Source organism: Manis javanica, chromosome 5 (assembly GCF_040802235.1).
Source record: "Manis javanica isolate MJ-LG chromosome 5, MJ_LKY, whole genome shotgun sequence".
In the NCBI taxonomy this organism is placed as follows: Eukaryota; Metazoa; Chordata; class Mammalia; order Pholidota; family Manidae; genus Manis; species Manis javanica.
Genome location: NC_133160.1, coordinates 27,586,727 through 27,611,655, shown reverse-complemented (window position 1 = coordinate 27,611,655; position 24,929 = coordinate 27,586,727). Strand labels below are relative to the sequence as shown.

Below are 24,929 nucleotides of genomic sequence, written 5' to 3'. Positions count from 1 at the left end.
TTAATTTTTGATCAGGTTTTGCTCTTTCCATTTATGCCTTTGATCTAGCTATATTTTTCTTGTGTGTGTGTGTGTGTGGTGTGGGGTAGGGATCTTATTTTTTCCGTCCACAAGGAGGAAGTATCTAGCACTCACCTATCTGCACTGCCCCTTGTGCCTGTGCCATATATCAAAGTTCCATAAATCTGTGGTTCTTTTATGAGCTCTTTGTTCTAAGAGCTACTTGTCTGCCTCTCTCAAAACTACTCTGTCTTGCTTAGAAGAGCTTTAAGTTTTCATACCACCTTTGGGTAAATCTTTCCTCCTTTTCTTATTCAAAACTGTCCTGGCTATCTTAAGCCAAATGCATTTTAGAATCACTTTGTGAAGTTTCATGAAAACTCATTTTAGAATTATTACTTGATTGCTTTACACTTACTTACCAATTCAGGCAAATTGACCTTTCTAATATTGATATTTCCCATTCAGGGACATCAGACACTTCTATTTATTTAGGTTTTCTCTTATGAATTTCAATTCACAAATTCACATTTTTTAAGTGTTATGCATCGCTAGTAAGAGCTATCTTTAATACTCTCTGGTTTATGGAATCTTCAAAAATTATTAGGACTGTTTCCAGTGGCTTTGACTACTTTATAGCATTTTAACTGAATTTTGAACATCAATCTTGTATTCACTGTGCTTACAAAATTCTTTATAGTGTTAATTGTATGAACATTCTTTTTATGTGTAATTTTTATACCATTAATCTAATTACTTAAGTTAATTTTTACCTTTATCAAGTTTACATATGCAAATGGTACAAGATTCAAATGGTTCTAAAGTTCTACATATGAAAACTGGAGTCTCCATCACCTCCTGCCATTTTCCACCCCCCAGGGACAGCCATTTTCAACTCTCTCAGCTGACCAGTTTAGATTTTACTGCCAAATCTCACACAGCATTCTCAGGTGGCTACTACTTGTTTTCTCACTTTCAGGCATTATTTATTGGCTTCCCACTATGGAAAGTGGGATAGAATGTACTCTTCCTTCCAACCTGGTGATACACATGCACACTTCCTGTCCCCATCACCCTAATATTACTATATTATCATTTTGGACAACTTACTAGTCAGTTCTACATTATAATGCCTATGACATTGTCTTTACAGCTGAATTCTTGTAACATTCCCCACTTTTGCTTATGTTCATCCACTCTTCTGAATGTTTGTGTAACCACCACCATAATCAGGGCACAGGACAATTCGTGACCACAAAGGTCTCCCTGCATAGTGACACCCATCCCCACCATACCAAACTTCAGGCAGAGGCCAATCTATTCTCCATCTCTGTATTCTGAAGAATATTATATAAATGAAATCATAAAGTATATGATACTTTGAGATTGACTTTTCCACTCAACATAATGCCTTCCAGAAGTTCCATGTTGTTGCATATAACTGATGTTTCCAGCTTTTTGCTGTGACAAAGAATGCTGCTGTATACATTTGTGCACAGGTTTTTGTGAACATGTTTTCCTTTCTCTGAGATAAATGACTGGGAGTGTGATTGCTGGGCCGTAGAACCCACTTCCTCTCCTGCAAGAGGTCAGGAAATGATCCTTTCACCAGAGGCAGGCACATACAAGCTGTGAGGTCACCAAGCACCATACATCTGTGCTGTGTGTTACCAGCTCCATCAATCAATGGCTGGAATAGGGAGTCATTCCAGAGCAGACCTGATTCCATCCCAAAGGTGAGCAGGCCGGTGACCTTCTTCCTTCTCCAGCTGGGAGCTCTGGATTGGGGCAGGTGCAGAATGAGGCCACCAGTCAGCCACATCCTGGGGTCCTGGTTTGGGAACTGGGGAAACAGTCCATAGCCACAGATATTTTGGCCTGGGGCTCCCACATGGAGATTCACCACAAAGACCTCTAGATGGGTAGAGGGGCCCAGAGGAGAGAGCAGAGACCCCAGGCAGGGAGAAAGCATTATTTCTGCTGGGTTGTCCAGGGCCCCCTGAAAACCTAAAATGAATAATTCCTCACATTGTAGCCACCTTTTCTTCCTGACTTCCATTTCACAATCTAGAAGCAGGAACTCTCTAGAATCTAGAAGCAGGGCTGTCTCACAGCTTCTCCACCCCATCAGAGGTACTTCCTCTTCTATCGCAGGAGGTGGGCTTTGCTACTGTCCACAGAGCAGATCCTGGTTCTCTCAGCCCGGGTCTGGACACAGCAGCCTCCTCGGGTGTCCACAATGCCCATCCCTGCCTCCTGGCCCCACCCTCCTCCTTGCCTGCTGCTGACTCTACTGCTGGGACTCACAGGTGAGTGTCGCCTTGGGTAGAATCCCCTCCTCCTGCCCCCAGGCTTAGGGCTCCAGGTTAAATCAGGTGTACCACCAGCACTGCCACAGGCCAAGGACAGGGCATTACTGAAAGCATGAAGTCAGGGCCTGAGCATTTTCTCTAGGATCCATCACCCTGCAGCTGGTGACCTGAGTGTGGAAACATTTGATTCTAACACCACAGCCACAACCTTGTGTGCATTAACTGGTCTGTTCCTCACCACATCCCTGTGTGATAGCTCCATTACCCCTGATTGGCAGATGGGAAACTGAGGTAGGGAGAGTAACTAGCCCAATGTCACCTACATAGGGCAGTTGAGCTGCTGGGGTTCAAGTCCAGGCTGAGCAGCTCCACAGTTCATTCTATTAACCATGTTATGCTGCTCAGCTTCTCAGTGGAGCCTCATTGCCAAAAAAACTAGAAAATAGAGAAGCAAACTGTCAAAGTCTTGGCCCATCACACCACTCAGAGGTCACCAGAGTTCAAACTCTGCTGTGTGTAATCACAAACTGTTGTTGATGACTGCTCGATAGTTCCTATGTGCCAATTTTTTAACTGAGTTTTTAAATATACATTATAATTTTATTGCATCTTCCCAGGAATCTGTATACTAGCATGTCAGCCACACTTTTTACATATATTTATGAATGCATGTACTTATGTGTGTATGTATGGGTATGAGTGGTTGTGAGGAAGTGTAAACACACAAAGGATTTTTGAAAAGCCTATGTGAAATGCACACTGAACAGGTGTTTCAGTTTCTACCTTACTCCCAGTCTTCCTCCCTCCTTCTGGCCTCTCTAAATTTACCCCTTATTCTCCCCCAAACTCAAGACAAGTAAACCTCTCCCTTGGTAAAATGAGTACAACTTTGTGCATTACTGTCTTGGAGTCCCCCTTCCATGCTGGATAGGGGTGAGGAGGAATGACAGGCATGAAAGATACAGAAACTCCTGCCTATATGATCTGTATACTTATATCAATATGCATATCCAGATCATCTAAAGTCAGTTGAAGCCTCCATGCCTCAGGAAATCCAAATGATAATAACTTCCCAATTTTTTGAGCATTCACAGTGTGTCAGACATGGTTAGAAATGCCTACCGGTATTATGTGCTCAGCATATCCAACGCTTATAGTCTTGTCACTTGGACCTTACAGAAAAGAAAACAGAGCACAGAAAGGTTCAAGGTCACTCAATGGTAAACAATAGAGCTATGATTTTAACTCAGGCAGTGGGATTCTAGAGCTCACAGGTTTAATCATCACTCTTCTAAAATACCTGTGGGGATTGGATTAAAGAAGGTGACATGAGAGGTGAGATAGAGACTTCCTCCTAAAACCACATATAATATGAAAATAAAACTAATACAATGAATCCTGAAAGAGCAACAGGAAAGAAGGCTGCACCAGACTGCATACACCTGGAGAAAAGAGCGGACCTTACAGAACAGTGTAACGTACAAAAGCTGTGAAGCAGCAGGGCCCAAGCCCTTCCCCCATCCCAACCACAGGCGGGAGGAAGAGAAACAGAGTGGGGAGGGAGTGGAGGCCTGGGACTGCTGAACACCTAGCCCTGGAGATCTGCCCTGGGAGCGTGAACCTACATTGCATGGTGCTCTAAAGATTTAGTGGGATGGGAAAGCTAAGACAGGTGGAATGCCTGGAGAGACGGAGATTCCAGCTGCTTGTGGAAAACGGGAATTCATATCCGGCTGATCTGGGTGGGCAGTCTGAGAAACTTCCTAAAAGTGAGAGGGCTGCTAAAGTGGCAAGGATTGCACAGACCTTACTGGTCAGGAGAAAGGACAGGTAGTCAAAATTGTCCAGGTGCATTCTGCCCAGCAGGTTGGGAGCTTAAATGATCTTAAGGTGCTCCATCCCCCTGGCTGGCTATGCAGCTCCAAGGCCCCCTACCTTGATATGTAGCCTGCTGTGTGTCTTCCTCCCTGCTAGCCTGCATCTGGCTCAGGCTTCCAAATTGGCAAACCCTGCCCTGGCATCAGGCCAGCCAGAGGGAAGCCCCACCTACAATAGCTACAAACAAAAAGCATAGAGGCTTAGACCTGTGTGTTTGACCCATGAGTTCTGGCAGTGGAGAAAGGCATAGCAGCCAGGAATCAGGAAAGAGCTCTTCCCCCCCCCCCCCAAGCACCAACACTGCTCCCTGGCAACCCCCGATATTGCTCTAGGGGCTGAGCAGCTCCAGAGTGTAGAGCTTCTGGGCACTAGAGGGCACCACAGACAAATTATGAAACATCAAAGGAACCTGGTTCAAAGTAAAATTATGAATACACCTGAGAAAGATTCAAATGAAATTGACATCATGACCTGAAAGAGATTTCAAAATAAAAATCATTAACATGCTCATGGAGGTACAGAAAAATATTCAAGAACTCAGGAACAAATTTAGGATGGAGATCCAATCGTTGAAGAACACAATTGAGGGTATTAAAAGCAGATTAGATACAGTGGAGGAGATGATAAATGAAACTGAAATTAGAGAAGAGGAATACAAAGAAGCTGAGGCACAGAGTGAAAAAGAGATCTCTAAGAATTAAAGAATACTGAGAGAACTGTGTGACCAATCCAAATGGAACAATAGTCATATTAAAGGGGTACCACCAGAAGAAGAGAGAGAAGAAGAGAAAGTGTCTTTGAGGAGGTAACTGCTGACAACTTCCCCAATCTGGGGAAGGAGTTAGTCTCTTAGGCAATGGAGGTGCACATATCTCCCAACACATGGGAACCAAGGAGGACAACACCAAGACACGTAATAATTAAAATGGCAAAGATCAAGGATAAGGACAGACTATTAAAAGCAGTCAGAGAGAGAAATAATATCACATACAAAGGAAAACCCACCAGGCTATCATCAGATTTTTCAGCAGAAACCTTACAGGCCAGAAGGGAGTGGCATGATGTATTTAATGCAATGAAGCAGAAGGGCCTTGAACCAAGAATATTTTATCCAGCAAGATTATCATTTAAATTTGAAGGAGGAATTCAACAATTTCCAGATAAGCAACAGCTGAGAGAACTTAGCTCCTGTAAACCATCTCTACAGTGTATTTTGGAGGGACTGCTATAGATGGAAGTGTTCCTAAGATTAAATAGCTGTTACCAGAGGCAATAAAAAGGGATAGACAAAGAGTGCAGAATATGATACCTAATATATAAAGAATGGAGAAGGAAGAAAAGGAGGGGAAAAAGGACCTTTAGATTGTGTTTGTAATAGCCTACTAAGTGAGTTAAGTTAGACTCTTAGATAGTAAGGAAGTTACCCTTGAACCTTTGGTAAAGACAAATCTAAAGCCTGCAATGGCAATAAATATATACCTATCGATAATCACCCTAAATTTAAATGGTCTGAGTATACCAATCAAAAGACATAGAGTCAAAAGATGGCGGTGTGAGAGGAGAGACAGAGGCTTCCTCCTAAAACTGGATACAATTAGAAAATTTAATTGACTCAACTAGTCCTGAGAGAGGAACAGGAAAGAGGACGGTGCCAGACAGCACACACCTGGAGAAAAGAGCAGACCTCACCAAACGGGGTGACGTACCAGAGCTGTGGCTCCGCGGGACCTGAGCCCCTCCCCCACCTCACTGAAGGGAGGAAGAGAAACAGAGCAGGGAGAGAGTGAGAAGGCTTGGGACTGCTGAATACCTAGCTCTGGAGATCTGCTCTGGGAGCACAAACCTACATTTCATGGTGCTTTCATGAGACTTGCATGACTACCGACTTGGAAAGTTAATACAGGCAGAGTTCCTGGGGAGACTGGGATTCCGGCTGCTTGTGGAAAGCAGAGATCCATATCTGGCTGCTCTGGGACAAAAACATAGCTGTGTGCTCGGCACACTGGCTCAGGCAGTGGAGACAGGCACAGCAGCCAGGAGGCAGGGAACAGCTCTTTCCTCCCCCCAGGCACCAGTACCACTCCCCTGCGACCCCTGACATTGCTTCAGGGGCTGAGCATCTCCAGAATAGAGCTTCTGTACATTAGAGGGCACCATATACAAACATGAAATGCCAATGGAACCTTGTCCAGAGTAAAATTATTAATACAACTTCTGAGAAAGATTTAAATGATATGGACCTCGTGACTCTTCCTGAAAGGGAGTTCAAAATAAAAATCATCAACATTCTAATGGAGGTATGGAAAGACATCCAAGAACTCAGGAATGAATTCAGGTCAGAGATCCAATTGTTGAAGAGTACGTTGGAGGGTATTAAAAGCAGGTTGGATATGGTGGAGGAGACAATAAATGAAATAGAAACTAGAGAGGAGGAATACAAAGAAGCTGAGGCACAGAGAGAAAAAAGGATCTCTAAAAATGAAAGAATATTGAGAGAACTGTGTGACCAATCCAAGCGGAACAATATGTGCGTTACGGGGATACCAGAAGAAGAAGAGAGAGAGAAAGGGATAGAAAGTGTCTTTGAGGAGGTAGTTGCTGAAAACTTCCCCAATCTGGGGATGGAGATAGTCTCTCAGGCCATGGAGATCCACACATCTCCCAACACAAGGCACCCAAGAAAGACAACACCAAGACACATAGTAATTAAAATGGGAAAGATCAAGGATAAGGACAGACTGTTAAAAGCAGCCAGAGGCAGAAATAAGATCACATACAAAGGAAAGCCCAACAGGCTAACATCAGACTTCTCAGAAGAAACCTTACAGGCCAAAAGGGAGTGGCATGATGTATTTAATGCCATGAAGCAGAAGGGCCTGGAACCAAGATTACTTTATCTGGCAAGATTATCATTTAAATTTGAAGGAGGGATTAAACAATTTCCAGATAAGCAAAAGCTGAGAGAGTTTCCTCCCACAAACCATCTCTGCAGTCTATTTTGGAGGGACTGCTGTAGATGGAAGTGTTCCTATGGTTGGATAGCTGGCACCAGTGGTAGTAAAACCACGGTAGGGAGGGTGGAGCAGTTGATTGTGAGGCAAATGCAAAATTAAATTAACTATCCCCAAAGATAATCAAGGGATAGACAAAAAGTACAGAATTTGATACCTAATATATAAAGAATGAAGGAGGAAGAAAAAGGAGGAGAAATAGAAAAGAACCTTTAGATTGTGCTTTTAACAGCATACTAAGTGAGTTAAGTTCCACTTAGATAGTAAGGAAAGTAACCTAGAACCTTTGGTAATCACGAATCTAAAGCCTGCAATGGCAATAAGTAAATATCTTTCAATAATCACCCTAAATGTAAATGGACTGAATGCACCAATCAAAAGACATAGAGTCACTGAATGGATAAAAAAACAAGACCCATCTATATGCTGCTTACAAGAGACTCACCTCAAACCCAAAGACATGCACAGACTAAAAGTCAAGGAATGGAAAAAGATATTTCATGCAAACAATAGGGAGAAAAAAGCAGGTGTTGCAGTACTAGTATCAGACAAAATAGACTTCAAAACAAAGAAAGTAACAAGAGATAAAGAAGGACATTACATAATGATGAAGGGCTCAGTGCAACAAGAGGATATAACCATTATAAATATATATGCACCCAATACAGGAGCACCAGCATATGTGAAACAAATACTAACAGAACTAAAGGAGGAAATAGAATGCAATGCATTTATTTTAGGAGACTTCAACACACCATTCATCCAAAGACCAGATCCACCAGACAGAAAATAAGTAAGGACACAGAGGCACTGAACAACACACTAGAACAGATGGACCTAATAGACATCTATAGAACTCTACACCCAAAAGCAACAGGATACACATTCTTCTCAAGTGCACATGGAACATTCTCCAGAACAGACCACATACTAGGCCACAAAAAGAGCCTCAGTAAATTAAAAAATATTGAAATTCTACCAACCAACTTTTCAGACCACAAAGGTATAAAACTAGAAATAAATTGTACAAAGAAAACAAAAAGGCTCACAAACACATGGAGGCTTAACAACATGCTTCTAAATAGTCAATAGATCAATGGCCAAATTAAAATGGAGATCCAGCAATATATGGAAATAAATGACAACAACAACACAAAGCCCCAACTTCTGTGGGATGCAGCGAAAGCAGTCTTAAGAGGAAAGTATATAGCAATCTGCATATTTAAAGAAGGTAGAACAAACCCAAATGAATAGTCTAATGCAACAATTATCAAAATAGGAAAATGAAGAACAAATGAGGCCTAAAGTCAGCAGAAGGAGGGACATAATAAAGATCAGAGAAGAAATAAATAAAATTGAGAAGAACAAAACAATAGAAAAAAAATCAATGAAACCAAGAGCTGGTTCTTTGAGAAAATAAACAAAATAGATAAGCCTCTACCCAGACTTATCAAGAGAAAAAGAGAATCAACACACATCAACAGAATCAGAAATGAAAAAGGAATCATCACGATTGACCCAACAGAAATACAAAGAATTATTAGAGACTACTACATAAACCTATATGCTAAGAAGCTGGAAAACCTAGAAGAAATGGACAACTCCCTAGAAAAATACAACCTTCCAAGACTGACCCAGGAAGAAACACAAAATCTAAACAAACCAATTACCAGCAAAGAAATTGAAGTGGTAATCAAAAAGCTACCCAAGAAAAACAACCCCGGGCCAGATGGATTTACCTCGAAATTTTATCAGACATACAGAGAAGATATAATACCCATTCTCCTTAAAGATTCCCAAAAAACCGAAGAGGAGGGAATACTCCCAAACTCATTCTATGAAGCCAACATCACCCTAATACCAAAACCAGGCAAAGACCCCACCAAAAAAGAAAATTACAGACCAATATCCCTGATGAACATAGATGCAAGAATACTCAACAAAATATTAGCAAACCAAATTAAAAAATATATGAAAAGGGTCATACACCACGACCGAGTGGGATTCATCCCAGGGATGCAAGGATGGAACAACATTAGAAAATCCATCAACATCATCCACCACATAAATGAAAAGAAAGACAAAAACCACATGATCATCTCCATAGATGCTGAAAAAGCATTCGACAAAATTCAACATCCATTCATGATAAAAACTCTCAGTAAAATGGGTATAGAGGACAAGTGCCTCAACATAATAAAGGCCGTACATGATAAACCCACAGCCAACATCATACTGAACAGTGAGAAGCTGAAAGCTTTTCCTCTGAGATTGGGAACAAGACAGGGATGCCCACTCTCTCCACTGTTATTTAACATAGTACTGGAGGTCCTAGCCATGGCAATTAGACAAAACAAAGAAATACAAGGAATCCAGATTGGAAAAGAAGTTAAACTGTCACTATTTGCAGATGACATGATATTGTACATAAAAAACCCTAAAGACTCCACTCCAAAACTACTAGAACTGATATCGGAATACAGCAAAGTTGCAGGATACAAAATTAATACACAGAAATCTGTGGCTTTCCTATACACTGAAAATGAACTAGCAGAAAGAGAAGTCAGGAAAACAATTCCATTCACAATTGCATCAAAAAGAATAAAATACCTAGGAATAAACCTAACCAAGGAAGTGAAAGACCTATACCCTGAAAACTATAAGGCACTCTTAAGAGAAATTAAAGAGGACACTAACAAATATAAACTCATTCCATGCTCTTGTATAGGAAGAAGTAATATAGTCAAAATGGCCATCCTGCCCAAAGCAATATACAGATTTGATGCAATCCCTATCAAATTACCAACAACATTCTTCAATGAACTGGAACAAATAGTTCAAAAATTCATATGGAAACACCAAAGACCCCGAATGGCCAAAGCAATCCTGAGAAAGAAGAATAAAGTGGGGGGGGGAATCTCACTCCCCAACTTCAAGTTCTACTACAAAGCTATAGTAAGCAAGACAATTTGGTACTGGCACAAGAACAGAGCCACAGACCAGTGGAATGGATTAGAGACTCCAGACATTAACCCAAACATATATGGTCAATTAATATTCGATAAAGGAGCCAAGGGCATACAATGGGGAAATGACAGTCACTTCAACAGATGGTGCTGCAAAACTGGACAGCTACATGTAAGAGAATGAAACTGGATCACTGTCTAACCCCATACACAAAAGTAAATTCAAATGGATCAAAGACCTGAATGTAAGTCATGAAACCATAAAACTCTTAGAAAAAAAGATACGCAAAAATCTCTTGGACATAAACATCAGCGACTTCTTCATGAACATATCTCCCTGGGCAAGGAAAACAAAAGCAAAAATGAACAAGTGGGACTATGTCAAGCTGAAAAGCTTCTGTACAGCAAAGGACACCATCAATGGAACAAAAAGGTTCCCTACAGTATGGGAGAATATATTCATAAATGACAGATCCAATAAAGGGTTGACATCCAAAATATATAAAGAGCTCACACACCTCAACAAACAAAAAGGAAATAATCCAATTAAAAAATGGGCAGAGGAGCTGAACAGACAGCTCTCCAAAGAAGAAATTCAGATGGCCAACAGACACATGAAAAGATGCTCCACATTGCTAGTCATCAGAGAAATGCAAATTAAAACCACAATAAGATATTACCTCACACCAGTAAGGATGGCTACCATCCAAAAGACAAACAACAACAGCAAATGTTGGTGAGGTTGTGGAGAAAGGGAACCCTCCTACACTGCTGGTGGGAATGTAAATTAGCTCAACCATTTTGGAAAGCAGTATGGAGGTTCTTCAAAATGCTCAAAATAGACCTACCATTTGACCCAGGAATTCCACTTCTAGGAATTCACCCTAAGAATGCAGCACTCCAGTTTGAAAAAGACAGATGCAACCCTATGTTTATTGCAGCACTATTTACAATAGTCAAGAAATGGAAACAACCTAAGTGTCCATTAGTAGATGAATGGATAAAGAAGATGTGGTACATATACACAATGGAATATTATTCAGCCATAAGGAGAAAAGAAATCCTACAATTTGCAACAACATGGATGGAGCTAGAGGCTATTATCCTCAGTGAAATAAGCCAAGTGGAGAAAGACAAATACCAAATGATTTCACTCATCTGTGGAGTATAAGAACAAAGGAAAAACTGAAGGAACAAAGCAGCAGCAGAATCACAGAACCCAAGAATGGACTAACAGTTACCAAAGGGAAAGAGACTGGGAGAATGGGAGGGTAGGGAGGGAAAAGGGTGGGGAAGAAGAAAGGGGGTATTATGATTAAGATGTATAGTGTGGGATGTGGGGAAAAGGGGAGGGCTTTGCAACACAGAGAAGACAAGTAGTGATTCTACAACATCTTACTATGCTGATGGACAGTGACTGTAAAGGGGTTTGTGGGGGGAACTTGGGGTAGGTGAGAGCCTAGTAAACATAATGTTCTTCATGTAATTGTAGATTAATGATAACAACAACAACAAAAAGACATAGAGTCTCTAAATGAATAAAAAAACAAGACCCAACTATATTCTGCCTACAAGAGACTCACTTCAAACCCAAAGACATACACAGACTAAAAGTGAAGGGATGGAAAAAGATATTTCATACCAATAATAGGGAGAAAAAAGCAGGTGTCACAGTACTTATATCAGACAAAATAGACTTGAAAACAAAGAAAGTCACATGAGGCAAAGAAGGGCATTACATAATGCTAAAGTGGTCAATCCAACGAGAGGATATAACCATTATAAATATCTATGCACCCAACACAGGATCACCTACATATGTGAAACAAATACTAACAGAATTGAAAGGGGAAATACAATGTAATGCATTCATTCTAGGAGACTTAAACACTCCACTCCCACCAAAGGACAGATCAATCAGACAGAAAATAAGTAAGGAGACAGAGGCATTGAACAACACATTAGAACAGATGGACCTAACAGACATCTACAAAACTCTCCACCCAAAAGCAGCAGGATACACATTCTTTTCAAGTGAGCATGGAACATTTTCCAGAACAGACCACATATTAGGCCACAAAAATAGCCTCAGTATATTCAGAAAGATTGAAATTGTACCAACGAACTTCTCAGATCATCAGGGTATAAAACTAGAAATAAATTGTACAAAGAAAACAAAAAGTCTCACAAACATATGGAGGATTAACAACGTGCTCCTAAAAAAGTCAATGGATCATCGATCAAATTAAACAGAGATCAAACAATGCAGACAAATGCAAACAACAGCACAATGCCCCAACGTCTCTGGGATTCAGTGAAGGCAGTTTTAGGAAGGAAGGATATAGCAATCCAGGCCTATTTAAAGAAGGAAGAACAATCCCAAATGAATACTCTAAATTCACAATTATTGAAATGGAAAAAGAAGAACAAATGAAGCCCAAAGTCAACAGGAGGGATATAATAAAGATCACAGAAGAAATAAATAAAGAAGAATAAAACAGTAGAAAAAATTAATGAAATCAAGAGCTGTTTCTTTGAGAAAATAAACAAAATAGATAAACCCGTAGCCAGAGTTATTAAGAAAAAAAGAGAGTCTACACACATAAACAGAATCAGAAATGAGAACAGAAAAATCATGAAGGACACCACAGAAATACAAACAATTATTAGAGAATACTATCAAAATCTATATGCTAACAAACTGGATAACCTAGAAGACATGGACTTTCTGAAAAAATACAACCTTCCAAGACTGACCCAGAAATAAATAGAAAATCTAGAAACAGAACTTTCTAGAAAAATACAAGCTTCAAAGACTGCCCTAAGAAGAAACAGAAAATCTAAACAGACCAATTACCAGCAATGAAATTGAACTGGTAATGAAAAACTACCCAAGAACAAAACCCTGTACCAGATGGATTCACTGCTGGATTTTATCAGATATTTAGAGAAGACATAATACCCATTCTCCTTAAAATTTTCCAAAAAATAGAAGAGAAAGGAATACTTCCAAACTCATTCTATGAAGCCAGCATCACTCTAAACCAGGCAAAGACCCCACAAAAAAAGAAAACTACAGAACAATATCCCTGATGAACATAGATACAAAAATACTCAACAAAATATTAGCAAACTGAATTCAAAAATACATCAAGAGGATCATAAACCATGATCAAGTGGGATTCATCCCAGGGATGCAAGGATGGTACAACATTAGAAAATCCATCAACACCATCCACCAATCAACAAAAAGGACAAAAATCACACGATCATTTCCACAGATGCTGTAAAAGCATTTGACAAAATTCAACATCCGTTCACGATAAAAACTCTCAACAAAATGGGTATAGAGGGCACATACCTCAACATAATAAAGGCCATATATGACAAACCCACAGCCAACATCATACTTAGCAGTGAGAAGCTGAAAGCTTTTCCTCTAAGATTGGGAGCAAGACAAGGATGCCCACTCTCCCTGCTTTTATTCAATATAGTACTGGAGGTCCTAGCCATGGCAATCAGACAACACAAAGAAATAAAGGCATCCAGATTGGTAAGGAAAAAGCCAAAGTGTCACTGTTTGCAGATGACATGATATTGTACATAAAAAACACTAAAGAACCACTCCAAAACTACTAGAACTAATACCTGAATTCAGCAAAGTTGCAGGATACAAAATTAATACATAGAAATCTGTGGTGTTCCTATACACTCACAATGAACTAGCAGAGAGAGAAATCAGGAAAACAGTTCCATTCACAATTTTATCAAAAAGAATAAAATACCTAGGAATAAACCTAACCAAGAAAGTGAAAGACCTATACCCTGAAAACTACAAGACACTCATGATAGAAATTAAAGAGGACACTAATAAATGGAAATTCATCCCATACTCGTTGGTACAAAGAATTAATATTGTTAAAATGGCCATCCTGCCTAAAGCAATCTACAGATGCAATGCAATCCCTATGAAAATACCAACAGCATTCTACAACAAACTGGAACAAATAATTCTAAAATTCATATGGAACCACAAAAGACTCTGAATAACCAAATCAATCCTGAGAAATGAGGAATAAAGCAGGGGTAATCTTACTTCCCAACTTCAAGCTCTACTACAAAGCCACAGTAATCAAGACAATTTGGTACTGGCACAAGAACAGACCCATAGATCAGTGGAGCAGAATAGAGAGTCCAGATGTAAACCCAAGCATATATGGTCAATTAATATACAATAAAGGAGCCATGGATATACAAGGGGAAATGACAGCCACTTCAACAGCTGGTGTTGGCAAAACTGGACAGCTACATGTAAGAGAATGAAACTGGATTACTGTCTAATGCCATACACATAAGTAAACTCGAAATGGATCAAAGCCCTGAATGTAAGTCATGAAACCATAAAACTCTTAGAAGAAAATATAGGCAAAACTCTCTTGAATATAAACATGAGCAACTTCTTCATGAACATATTTCCACAGACAAGGGAAACAAAAGCAAAAATGAACAAGTGAGACTATATCAAACTAAAAAGCTTCTGTATAGCAAAGGACACATCAGTAGAACAAAAAGGCACCACACAGTATGGAAGAATATAGTCATAAAGGGCAGATCCCATAAGGGGTTGACATCCAAAATATATAAAGAGCTCATGGACCTCAGCAAACAAAAAGCAAATAACCCAATTAAAAAATGGGCAGAGGATCTGAACAGACACTTCTCCGAAGAAGAAAATCAGATGACCAACAGGCACATAAAAAGATGCTCCACATCACTAATCATCAGAGAAATGCAAATTAAAACTACAATGAGATATCACTTCACACCAGTTAAGATGGCCACCATCCAAAAGACAAACCACAAATGTTGGCGAGGTTGTGGAGAAAGGGGAACCCTCCTACACTGCTGGTGGGAATGTAAATTTGGTCAGCCTTTGTGGAAAGCAGTATGAAGGTTACTCAAAAACTAAAAGTAGAGACACCATTTGACCAAGGAATTCCACTCCTAGGAATTTACCCTAAGAATGCAGGAGCCCAGTTTGAAAAAGATATATGCACTGCTATGTTTATCACAGTACTATTTACAATAGTCAAGAAATGGAAGCAACCTAAGTGTCCATCAGTAGATGAATAGATAAAGAAGATGTGGTACATATACACAATGGAATATTATTCAGCTATAAGAAGAAAACAAAATCCTACCATTTGCAACAGCTTGGATGGAGCTAGAGGGTATTATGCTCAGTGAAATAAGCCAGGCAGAGAAAGACAAGTATCAAATGATTTCACTCATCTGTGGAGTATAACAACAAAGCAAAAACTGAAGGAACAAAACAGCAGCAGATTCACAGAACTCAAGAATGGACTAACAGTTATCAAAGGGAAAGGGACTGGGGAGGATGGGTGGGAAGTGAGAGATAAGGGGGGAAAAGGAGCATTACAATTAGCTCGCATAATGTGGAGGGGGGGCACAGGAAAGGCAGTAAAACATAGGGAAGACAAGTAGTGATTCTGTAGCATCTTAGTACACTAATGGACAGTGACTGTAATGGGGTCTGTGGTGGGGACTTGATAATGGGGGGAATCTAGTAGCCACAATGTTGTTCATGTTAGTGTATATTAATGATAACCAACAACAAAAAAAAGAAGAAAATACCTGAGGATCCACTTCCATCCCCTGAGATTTCTATGGCTTCTGCCAATGACTTGTGGATGGGCTGTCTCCATGGACAAGGGAAACAAAGGCAAAAATGAACAAGTGGGAACAATCTGGGATCTTGTTTTCTTTGGGTAAACTCCTAGGAGTGTTAGTTTTTTGAGGAGCCTCCATATTGCTTTCCACACTGGTTGAACTAATTTACATTCCAACTAGCAGTGTAGGAGGGTTCCCCTTTCTCTACATCCTCACCAGCATTTGTTGGTCTTAGTCTTTTTGATGTGGGCCGTCCTAACTGGTGCGAGGTGATATCTCATTGTGGTTTTAGTTTGCATTTCCCTGATCATTAGTGATGTGGAGCATCTTTTCATGCACCTGTTGGCCATCCGAATTTCTTCTTTGGAGAAGTGTCTGTTCATATCCTCTGCCCATTTTTTCATCGGGTTATTTGCTTTTTGGGTGTTGAGGCATGTGAGTTCTTTATATATTTTGGATGTTAACCCTTGTCAGAAATGTTATTTACAAATATATTCTCCCATACTGTAGGATGCCTTTTTGTTCTACTGATGGTGCCTTTTGCTTTTTAGTTTGATGTAGTCCCATTTGTTCATTTTTGCTTTTGTTTTCCTTGCCTGAGGAGATGTGTTCAGAAAAAAGTTGTTTATGTTTATATTCAAGAGATTTTGCCTATGTTTTCTTTGAAGAGTTTTATGGTTTTGTGACTTACATTCAGGTTTTTGGTCCATTTCAAGTTTACTTTTGTGTATGGAGTTAGACAATGATCCAGTTTCATTTTATTACATGTAGGTGTCCAGTCTTGCCAACACCAGTTGTTGAAAAGGCTGTCATTTCCCTATTGTATATCCATATATTAATTGACAAAATATGCTTGGGTTTATATTTGGGCTCTCTATTCTGTTCCATTGATCTATGGGTCTGTTCTTGTGCCAGTACCAAATTGTCTTGATTACTGTGGCTTTGTAGTAGAGCTTAAAGTCAGGGAGTATAATCCTCCAAGCATTGTTCTTCCTTCTTAGGATTGCTTTGGCTATTCGGGGTCTTTTGTGGTTCCATATGAATTTCAGAACTATTTGTTCTAGTTCATTGAAGAATGCTGTTGGTATTTTGATAGGGATTGCTTTGAATCTGTAGATTGCTTTAGTCAGGATGGCCATTTAAACAACATTAATTCTTCCTATAATGAGCATGGGATGAGTTTCCATTTATTGGTGTCTTCTTTAATTTCTCTCATGAGTGTCTTGTAGTTTTCAGACTATAGGTCTTTTACTTGCTTGGTTAGGCTTATTCCTAGGTATTTTATTCTTTTTGATGTAATTGTGAATGGAACTATTTTCCTGATTTCTCTCTCTACTAGTTCATTGTGAGTGTATAGGAATGCCACAGATTTCTGCATATTAATTTTGTATCCTGCAACTTTGCTGAATTCAGCTATTAGTTCTAGCAGTTTTGGAGTGGATTCTTGAGGGTTTTTTATGAACAATATCATGTCATCTGCAAACAGGGACAGTTTAACTTCTTTCTTGTCAATCTGGATGCCTTTTATTTCTTGGTGTTGTCTGATTGCTGTGGCTAGGACCTCCAGTACTGTGTTGAATGGAAGTCGAGAAAGTGGGCATCCTTGTCTTGTTCCTGATCTTAGAGGAAAAGCTTTCAGTTTCTCACTGTTAAGTATGATGTTGGCTGTGGATTTGTCATATATGGCCTTTTTTATGTTGAGGTACATGCCCTCCATACCCATTTTGTTGAGAGTTTTTATCATGAATAGATGTTGAATTTTGTCAAGTGTTTTTTAGCATCTATGGAGATGATCATGTGGTTTTTGTTCTTCTTTTTGTTGATTTTTGGATGGTGTTGATGGATTTTCGAATGTTGTACTATCCTTGCATCCCTGGAATAAATCCTACTTGATCATGATAGATGATCTTTTTGGTGTATTTTTTAATTCGGTTTGCTAATATTTTGTTGAGTATTTTACCATCTATGTTCGTCAGGGATATTGGTCTGTAATTTTCTTTTTTCGTGGTGTCTTTGCCTGGTTTTCATATTAGAGTGATGCTGGCCTCATAGCATGAGTTTGGAAGTATTCCCTCTTCTTCTACTCTTTGGAAAACTTTAAGGAGGATGGGTATTAGGTCTTCACTAAATGTTTCATAAAATTCAGTGGTGAAGCCATCTGGTCCTGGGGTTTTGTTCTTAGGTAGTTTTTTTTTTTTTTATTACCAGTTCAATTTCATTGCTGGTAATTGGTCTGTTTAGATTTTCTGTTTCTTCCTCAGTCAGCCTTGGAAGTTTGTATTTTTCTAGAAAGTTGTCCATTCATTTCTTCTAGGTTATCCAGTTTGTTAGCATATAATTTTTCATAGTATTCTCTAATAATTCTTTGTATTTCTTTGGTGTCCATAGTGATTTTCCCTTTCTCATCTCTAATTCTGTTTATGTGTGTAGACTCTCTTTTTATCTTGATAAGTCTGGCCAGGGGTTTATCTATTTTGTTTATTTTTCACAGAACCAGCTCTTGCTTTCATTGTTTCTTTCTATTTTATTCTTCTTGATTTTATTTATTTCTGCTCTTATCCTTATTATATCCCTCCTTCTACTGACTTTGGGCCTCATTTGTTATTCTTTTTCTAGTTTTATTAATTGTGAATTTAGACTGCTTATATGGGGTTGTTCTTCTTTCCTGAGGTAGGTCTGTATTGCAATATACTTTCCTCTTAGCAGAGCCTTGACTGCATCCCACAGTTTTGCGGTGTTGAATTATTGTTGTCATTTGTCACCATATATTGCTTGATCTCTGTTTTTATTTGCTCATTGATCCATTGGTTATTTAGGGGCATGTTGTGAAGCCTCCATGTGTTTGTGGGATTTTTCATTTTCTTTGCATAATTTATTTCTAGTTTCATACCTTTGTGGTCTGAGAAACTGGTTGGTACAATTTCAATCTTTTGAATTTACTGAGGCTCTTTTTGTGGCTTATATATGACGTATTCTTGAAAATGTTCCATGTGCACTTGAGAAGAAGTGTATCCTGCTGCTTTGGGGTGTAGAGTTCTGTAGATGTCTGTTAGGTCCATCTGTTCTAATGTATTGTTGAATGCCTCTGTGTCCTTACTTATTTTCTGTCTGATTGATCTGTCCTTCAGAGTGAGTGAAGTGTTGAAATCTAGAATGAATGCATTACATTCTACTTCCCCTTTTAATTCTGTTAGTATTTGTTTCACATATGTAGGTGCTCCTGTGCTGGGAGCATATATATTTATAATGGTTATATCTTCTTATTGTACTGATCCCTTTATCATTATGTAATGTCCTTCTTTGTCTCTTGTGACTTTATTTGTTTTGAAGTCTGTTTTGTCTGATACAAGTACTGCAACTCCTGTTTTTTGATCCCTATTAGTTGAATGAAATATCTTTTTCCATCCCTACACTTTTAGTCTGTTTATGTCTTTGGGTTTAAAGTGAGTCTCTTATAGGCAGCATATAGATGGGTCTTGATTTTTTATTCATTCAGTGACTGTATGTCTTTTGATTGGTGCATTCAGTCCATTTACATTTAGGGTGATTATTGATAGGTATGTACTTACTGCCATTGCAGACTTTATATTCGTGGTTACCAAAGGTTCAAGGTTAACTTCCTTACTATCTAAGAGTCTAACTTAAGTTACTTGACATGCTATTACAAACACAATCTAAAGGTTCTTTTCTTTTTGTCCTCCCTTTTCTTCCTCCTCCATTCTTTATATATTAGGTATCATATTCTGTACTCTTTGTCTATCCCTTGATTGACTTTGGGGATAGTTAATTTAATTTTGCATTTGCTTAGTAATTAGCTGTTCTACTTTCTTTACTGTGGTTTTATTGCCTGTTGTGAGAGCTCTTAAACCTTAGGAACACTTCCATCTATAGCAGTCCCTCCAAAATAGACTGTAGGGATGGTTTGTGGGAGGTAAATTCTCTCAGCTTTTGCTTATCTGGAAATTGTTTAATCCCCCCTTCAAATTTAAATGATAATCTTGCTGGATAAAGTAATCTGGGTTCTAGGCCCTTCTGCTTCATGGCATTAAATATATCATGCCACTCCCTTCTGGCCTGTAAGGTTTCTGCTGAGAAGTCTTATGTTAGCTTGATGGGCTTTCCTTTGTATGTGATCTTATTTCTGTCTCTAGCTGCTTTTAACAGTCTGTCCTTATCCTTGATCTTATCCATTTTGATTACTATATGTCTTGGTGTTGTCTTCCTTGGGTCCCTTGTGTTGGGAGATCTGTGGATCTCTAGGCCCTGAGAGACTATCTCCATCCCCAGATTGGGGAAGTTTTCAGCAACGACCTCCTCAAAGACACTTTCTATCCCTTTCTTTCTCTCTTCTTCTAGTGCCCCTATAATGTGAATATTGTTCCATTTAGATTAGTCACACAGTTCTCTCAATATTCCCTCATTCTTGGAGATCTTTTTTTTCTCTCTGTGCCTCAGCTCAGCTTCTTTGTGTTCCTCTTCTCTAATTTCTATTTCATTTACTGTCTCCTCCACCTCATATAATCTGCTTTTAAATCCCTCCATTGTATGTTTCTTTTTGTATATTGTATTTTTCATAGTTTCTGTCTGTTTCTTGAATTTCTCCCTGAAATCTTGAAATTTTTCAGTAGCTCCATGAGCATGTTTATGATTTTTATTTTGAAATCTTTCTCAGAAAGATTGGTGGTTTCAGTTTCACTCGGCCCTCTTTGTGGTGTTTGTGGGGTTTTGGTTTGTACCAGGTTCTTTGGTCATTTCAAATTTGTAATGAATAATATGTAATAATATCTTTGTGTAGGCGGTGCCCTCTAGTGCCCAGAAGCTCTACTCTCTGGAGCTGCTCAGCATCTGGAGCAATGGTGGGGGTCGCAGGCGAGCAATGCTGGTGCCTGCCAGGAGGAAAGAGCTCTTTCCTGTTTCCCGGCTGCAGTGCCTACCACCACTGCCAGAGCCAGTGGGCTGAGCACACAGGGAGCAGCCTCTATGCTATGCCTCTGTAGCTGCCATAAGACAGAGGGTGCCATAAGCAGGGCCACCCTCTGGAAGTCCCTCAGAGTGCCCATTTTTCTTTTGTCCCAGAGCAGCCAGTTGTGGGTACCTGTTCTCCACAAGGTGTTAGAATCTCAGTCTCTCAGAGTATTCTGCCTGTCTTAGCTTTCCAACCTCACTAATCTCCAGAATACCATGTAATGTATGTTCATGCTCCTAGAGGAGATCTCCAGGGCTAGATGCTCAGAAGTCTTAGGCCTCCACCCCCTCCCTGCTCCATTTTTCTTCCTCCTGCAGGTGAGCTGGGGTAGGGGAAGGGCTTGGGTCCTGCTGGATCATGGATTTGCTGCTTTACCCTTTTCTATGAGATCTTCTCTTTCCCCCAGATGTAGGCAGTCTGTTGTAGTCTTCTTTCCTGTTGCTCTTTCAGGATTAGTTATATTTGCTATATTTTCATATTATATGTGATTTTGGGGAGGAAGTTTCTGTCTCACTTCTCACTCCACCATCTTTAATCCAAATTCAACCCCATTATTTTTTACAAAACTCAAATTTGAAGTCTGAGTTTCTTGCTTGCCTCATGGCTCTATTTCCCCATCTAAAATGTGCAGGTTTCTCAAATCATCAGCCTTTGGAGCCACCCATTTTACTTTTTACCTTGAGCCATTTGGTCCAATTCAAAGGCTCTGCATGGGGTGATTGCCTTGTGTAGTGCATGCTTTTTTTTTTACTGTGCTAAATATACATGGTATACCATTGCCATTTTAACCATCTTTAAGAATATAATTCAGTGTCATTAAGTACATTCACAATGTTATCAAACCATCACCATTACAGATTTCTAGAACCTTTTCAGCATCCTAAGCAGAAACTCTGTACCCATTAAACATAAGTCCCCACCTATCCTTCCCCCGCCCCAGCCCCTAGTAACATTGGTTCTACATTTTGCCTCTGTGAATTTGCCTGTTGTAGGTACTCATGTAAGTGGAATCATATATTTGTGCTTTTGTATCCAGCTTATTTCACTTAACATATTTTCAAGGTTTATCCATGTTATAGGACATATCTGAATGTCATGAATAATATTCCATCACAGATAGGTATAGATATGGATATAAATATAGATGATAGATATATAGGTATATCACATCATATATGATAGACATGTACATATATCACATCACATATGTGCATATATATATTTGTATGTATATATGTATATATCACATTTTGTTCATCTGTCTTTTGAAGGAAATTTGGGTTGGGTTGTTTCTACTGCATTTTACTATTGTGAATAATACTGCTACAAACATTGATGTTGAAGCATATGTTTGAGTTCCTGCTTTTAATTTTGGGAGTATACACTGAAGAGTACAATTGTTGCACCACATGGTAAATTCTGTGTTTAACTTTTTAATAACCACTGTTTTCTGCAGTGGCTGCAGCATTTTATATTCCTACCAGCAACACACAAGGGTTTCAGTGTCTCCACATCTTTGCTAATACTTCTTTTCTGTTTTTTATTTTATTCAGTTTTGTCTTACTTTGTTTTGTTTTTGGGAATTGCCATCTGAAGGGATCTCATAGTGGTATTGATTTGCTTTTTTCTAATGACATACTGAGCATATTTTCATGTCCTTACTGACCTGTTGTGTATCCTCTTGAAGAAATGTCATCTATTTAAACCCTTGGCCCACTTTTTAATTGAGCTGTTTGTTCTTTTGTTGTTGAATTGTAGATGTTCTTATGTCTTTAGACATTAACCCCTTCTGAGACAAATCTTTGAAAATATTCTCTCCCATTCAGTGAGCTGTCTTTTCACTCTCATGATAATGTCCTCTGATGCATGAAAGTCTCTAATTTTGGTGAACTCCAATTCATAAATGTTTTTTTTTGTTGTTGCCTGTACTTTGGTGCCATATGAGAAACTCATTTCCAAATCCAATGTCATGAAGAACTTCACTTATGGTTTTTTCACAGAATTGTGTAGTTTTAGCTCTTGCATTTATACCTTTGATCATTTTGAGTTCATTTTTATATATGGTGTAAGGATGGGTGGGTCCCACAGTCATGGTGTGTAGTTCTTTTAAGTAGCTGTTACATTTGGTTTAATTGTATTTTGTTGAGGATTGTTGCATCATTTTTCATAGAGATATTGGTCTGTAGTTTTCCTGAGGTACCTTTGTCTGGCTTTGGTATCAGGATAATGCTACCCTGAGAATGAGTGACAGAATGACTCTGAATAAGTTAGGAAGTCTTCCTTCCTCTTAAATTTTTGGGAAGAGTTGGAAGAGGATTAGTGTTAGTTCTTCTTTAAATGTTTAATAGAATTTACCTGTGAACCACATGACTCTGAGATTATTGTTTGGTGGGAGAGTTGTGATTATTGAATCAACCTTCTTACTAGTTATAGGTCTATTTCAGATTTTCTATTTCTTCATAATTCAGTGTTGGTATGTTATGTTTCTAGGAATCTGTTCACTTTTTCTAGGTTGTCCAATTTATTGGTGTACCATTGTTCATAATACTTTTTAACAATCCTTTTTATTTTTGTAAAATTGTTAGTAATTTCTTTCATTTCTGATTTTCATTATTTGGGTCTTCCCTCTTTTTTTCTTAGTCAATTTAACTAAAGGTGGGTTAATAATTGTGTTGACTTTTATAAGAAACACTCTTGTTTTTTATTTTCTCTATTGTTTTTCTGTTCATATTTTCTTTATCTCTGCACTAATTTTTATTTCCTTCCTTTTGCTAGGTTTCACTTTAGGGGTTATTTTTCTCTTATTCTCTTTCCAATTTCTTAAAGTGTACAGTTAAGTTATTGACTTCTGGTCTTTCCTCTTACAAATGTAGGCACTGACAACTATAAATGTACCTCTAGCATTGCTTTCACTGCATCTCATAGGTTTGGTATGTTGTCTTTTCATTTTCATTTTTTCCAAGGTATTCTCTAACTTCCCTTCTGATTTCCTATTCATCTACTGATTTTTTTCAGAGTTTGCTGTTTGATTTCTATACATTTGTGAATACTCCATTTCTCCTGTTACTGATTTCAAGTTTTATTTCACAAATCATTTTACCAGGGCACTGCTGGAATATCCTCTCTTCCAGGTTCCAGTAAGTTGCCCTGTCATTCAACCTGCATGTCAATGCCACATACTTAGGTTTTCATTATGGCAAGTGGTTTCTGCAACACCCAGGAGAGATGTGAGTAGTAGGCAGAGCAAAGTTCCCCTCTAAGAGCCCCCTATCCTAGTACCCAGAAACTGTGAATATTTTACTTCGTACAGCAAAAAAGATTTTCAGTAGTAACTACATTAAGATCCCTGATAATGGGGAGATGACCTAGATTATCAAACCGGGTCAAATATAATCCCAGGGTCCTTATAAGGAGACAGGAAACTCATAGACGAGAGGTGACAACAGCAAGAAAGGTTTGAGGGAGAGGAAGGGAGAAACTTAAGAAGAGGAAGTGGGCAGTCCCTAGAATTGGAAAGGCAGGGAAAGAGCCTCCCGAAGAAATGGGGCTCAGCAGACACCTTGACATAGCCCCATAACACCAGTCTTCTCATCTCTGGGACAATAGTAACTTTCTGTTCCTTCAAGCTGCTACATTTTGTGTGATTTGTTACAGCAGCATTCAGCAACTCCTATAACATGATTATATTAGAAGAAAATCCCAGGGACTTAAACAATGTTTTTCTTCCTATTGAAATGCCATGTTCACTGTGTGCCAGGAACACTGCACACCACTCATGTCACTCAGGCCCCCAGGTGACGTAGCAGAGCCCATCCCAAGCTGTGGATTTCCAGAGAAGAGGAAAGTAAGTCCACAGAGGTTCTTGCAGTCACATTCATGTTCCACAAAAATGCATCCTTCACTCCTGCTCACAACTCAGTAGTCTTAGAGAAGTCTCCAGGTCCCACCCAATGCAAAATCCAGAAAGTGCCCACAACTTGAAGCCAGAAAGTGGCCAGCCAGAAATATTTAGGAAGTATAACAGTTCCAGAAAGGGTTCAGGCACTCAAACCTACTCTCTGCCATACCACTTAACCACTCTGTGCCTCAGTTTCCTCATTTGTAA

General features: G+C 39.1%; 1 protein-coding gene across 7 annotated transcripts in view; it reads left to right on the top strand.

The window, feature by feature from the left end:
• Positions 1-24,929, top strand: part of LOC108404558 (signal-regulatory protein beta-1-like) — a 196,509-nt gene that overhangs the window by 72,666 nt on the left and 98,914 nt on the right. The window contains exon 1 of one of the 7 annotated variants that reach the window (XM_073236829.1): positions 2,134-2,309. The exons of the other annotated variants lie outside the window; for them this stretch is intronic. Within the exon in view, the coding sequence (XP_073092930.1) occupies positions 2,240-2,309 (70 nt within the window). The 5' untranslated portion in view covers positions 2,134-2,239. Of the gene's footprint in view, positions 1-2,133; positions 2,310-24,929 lie in introns of those variants that run through there. 7 annotated transcript variants of the gene reach the window in all.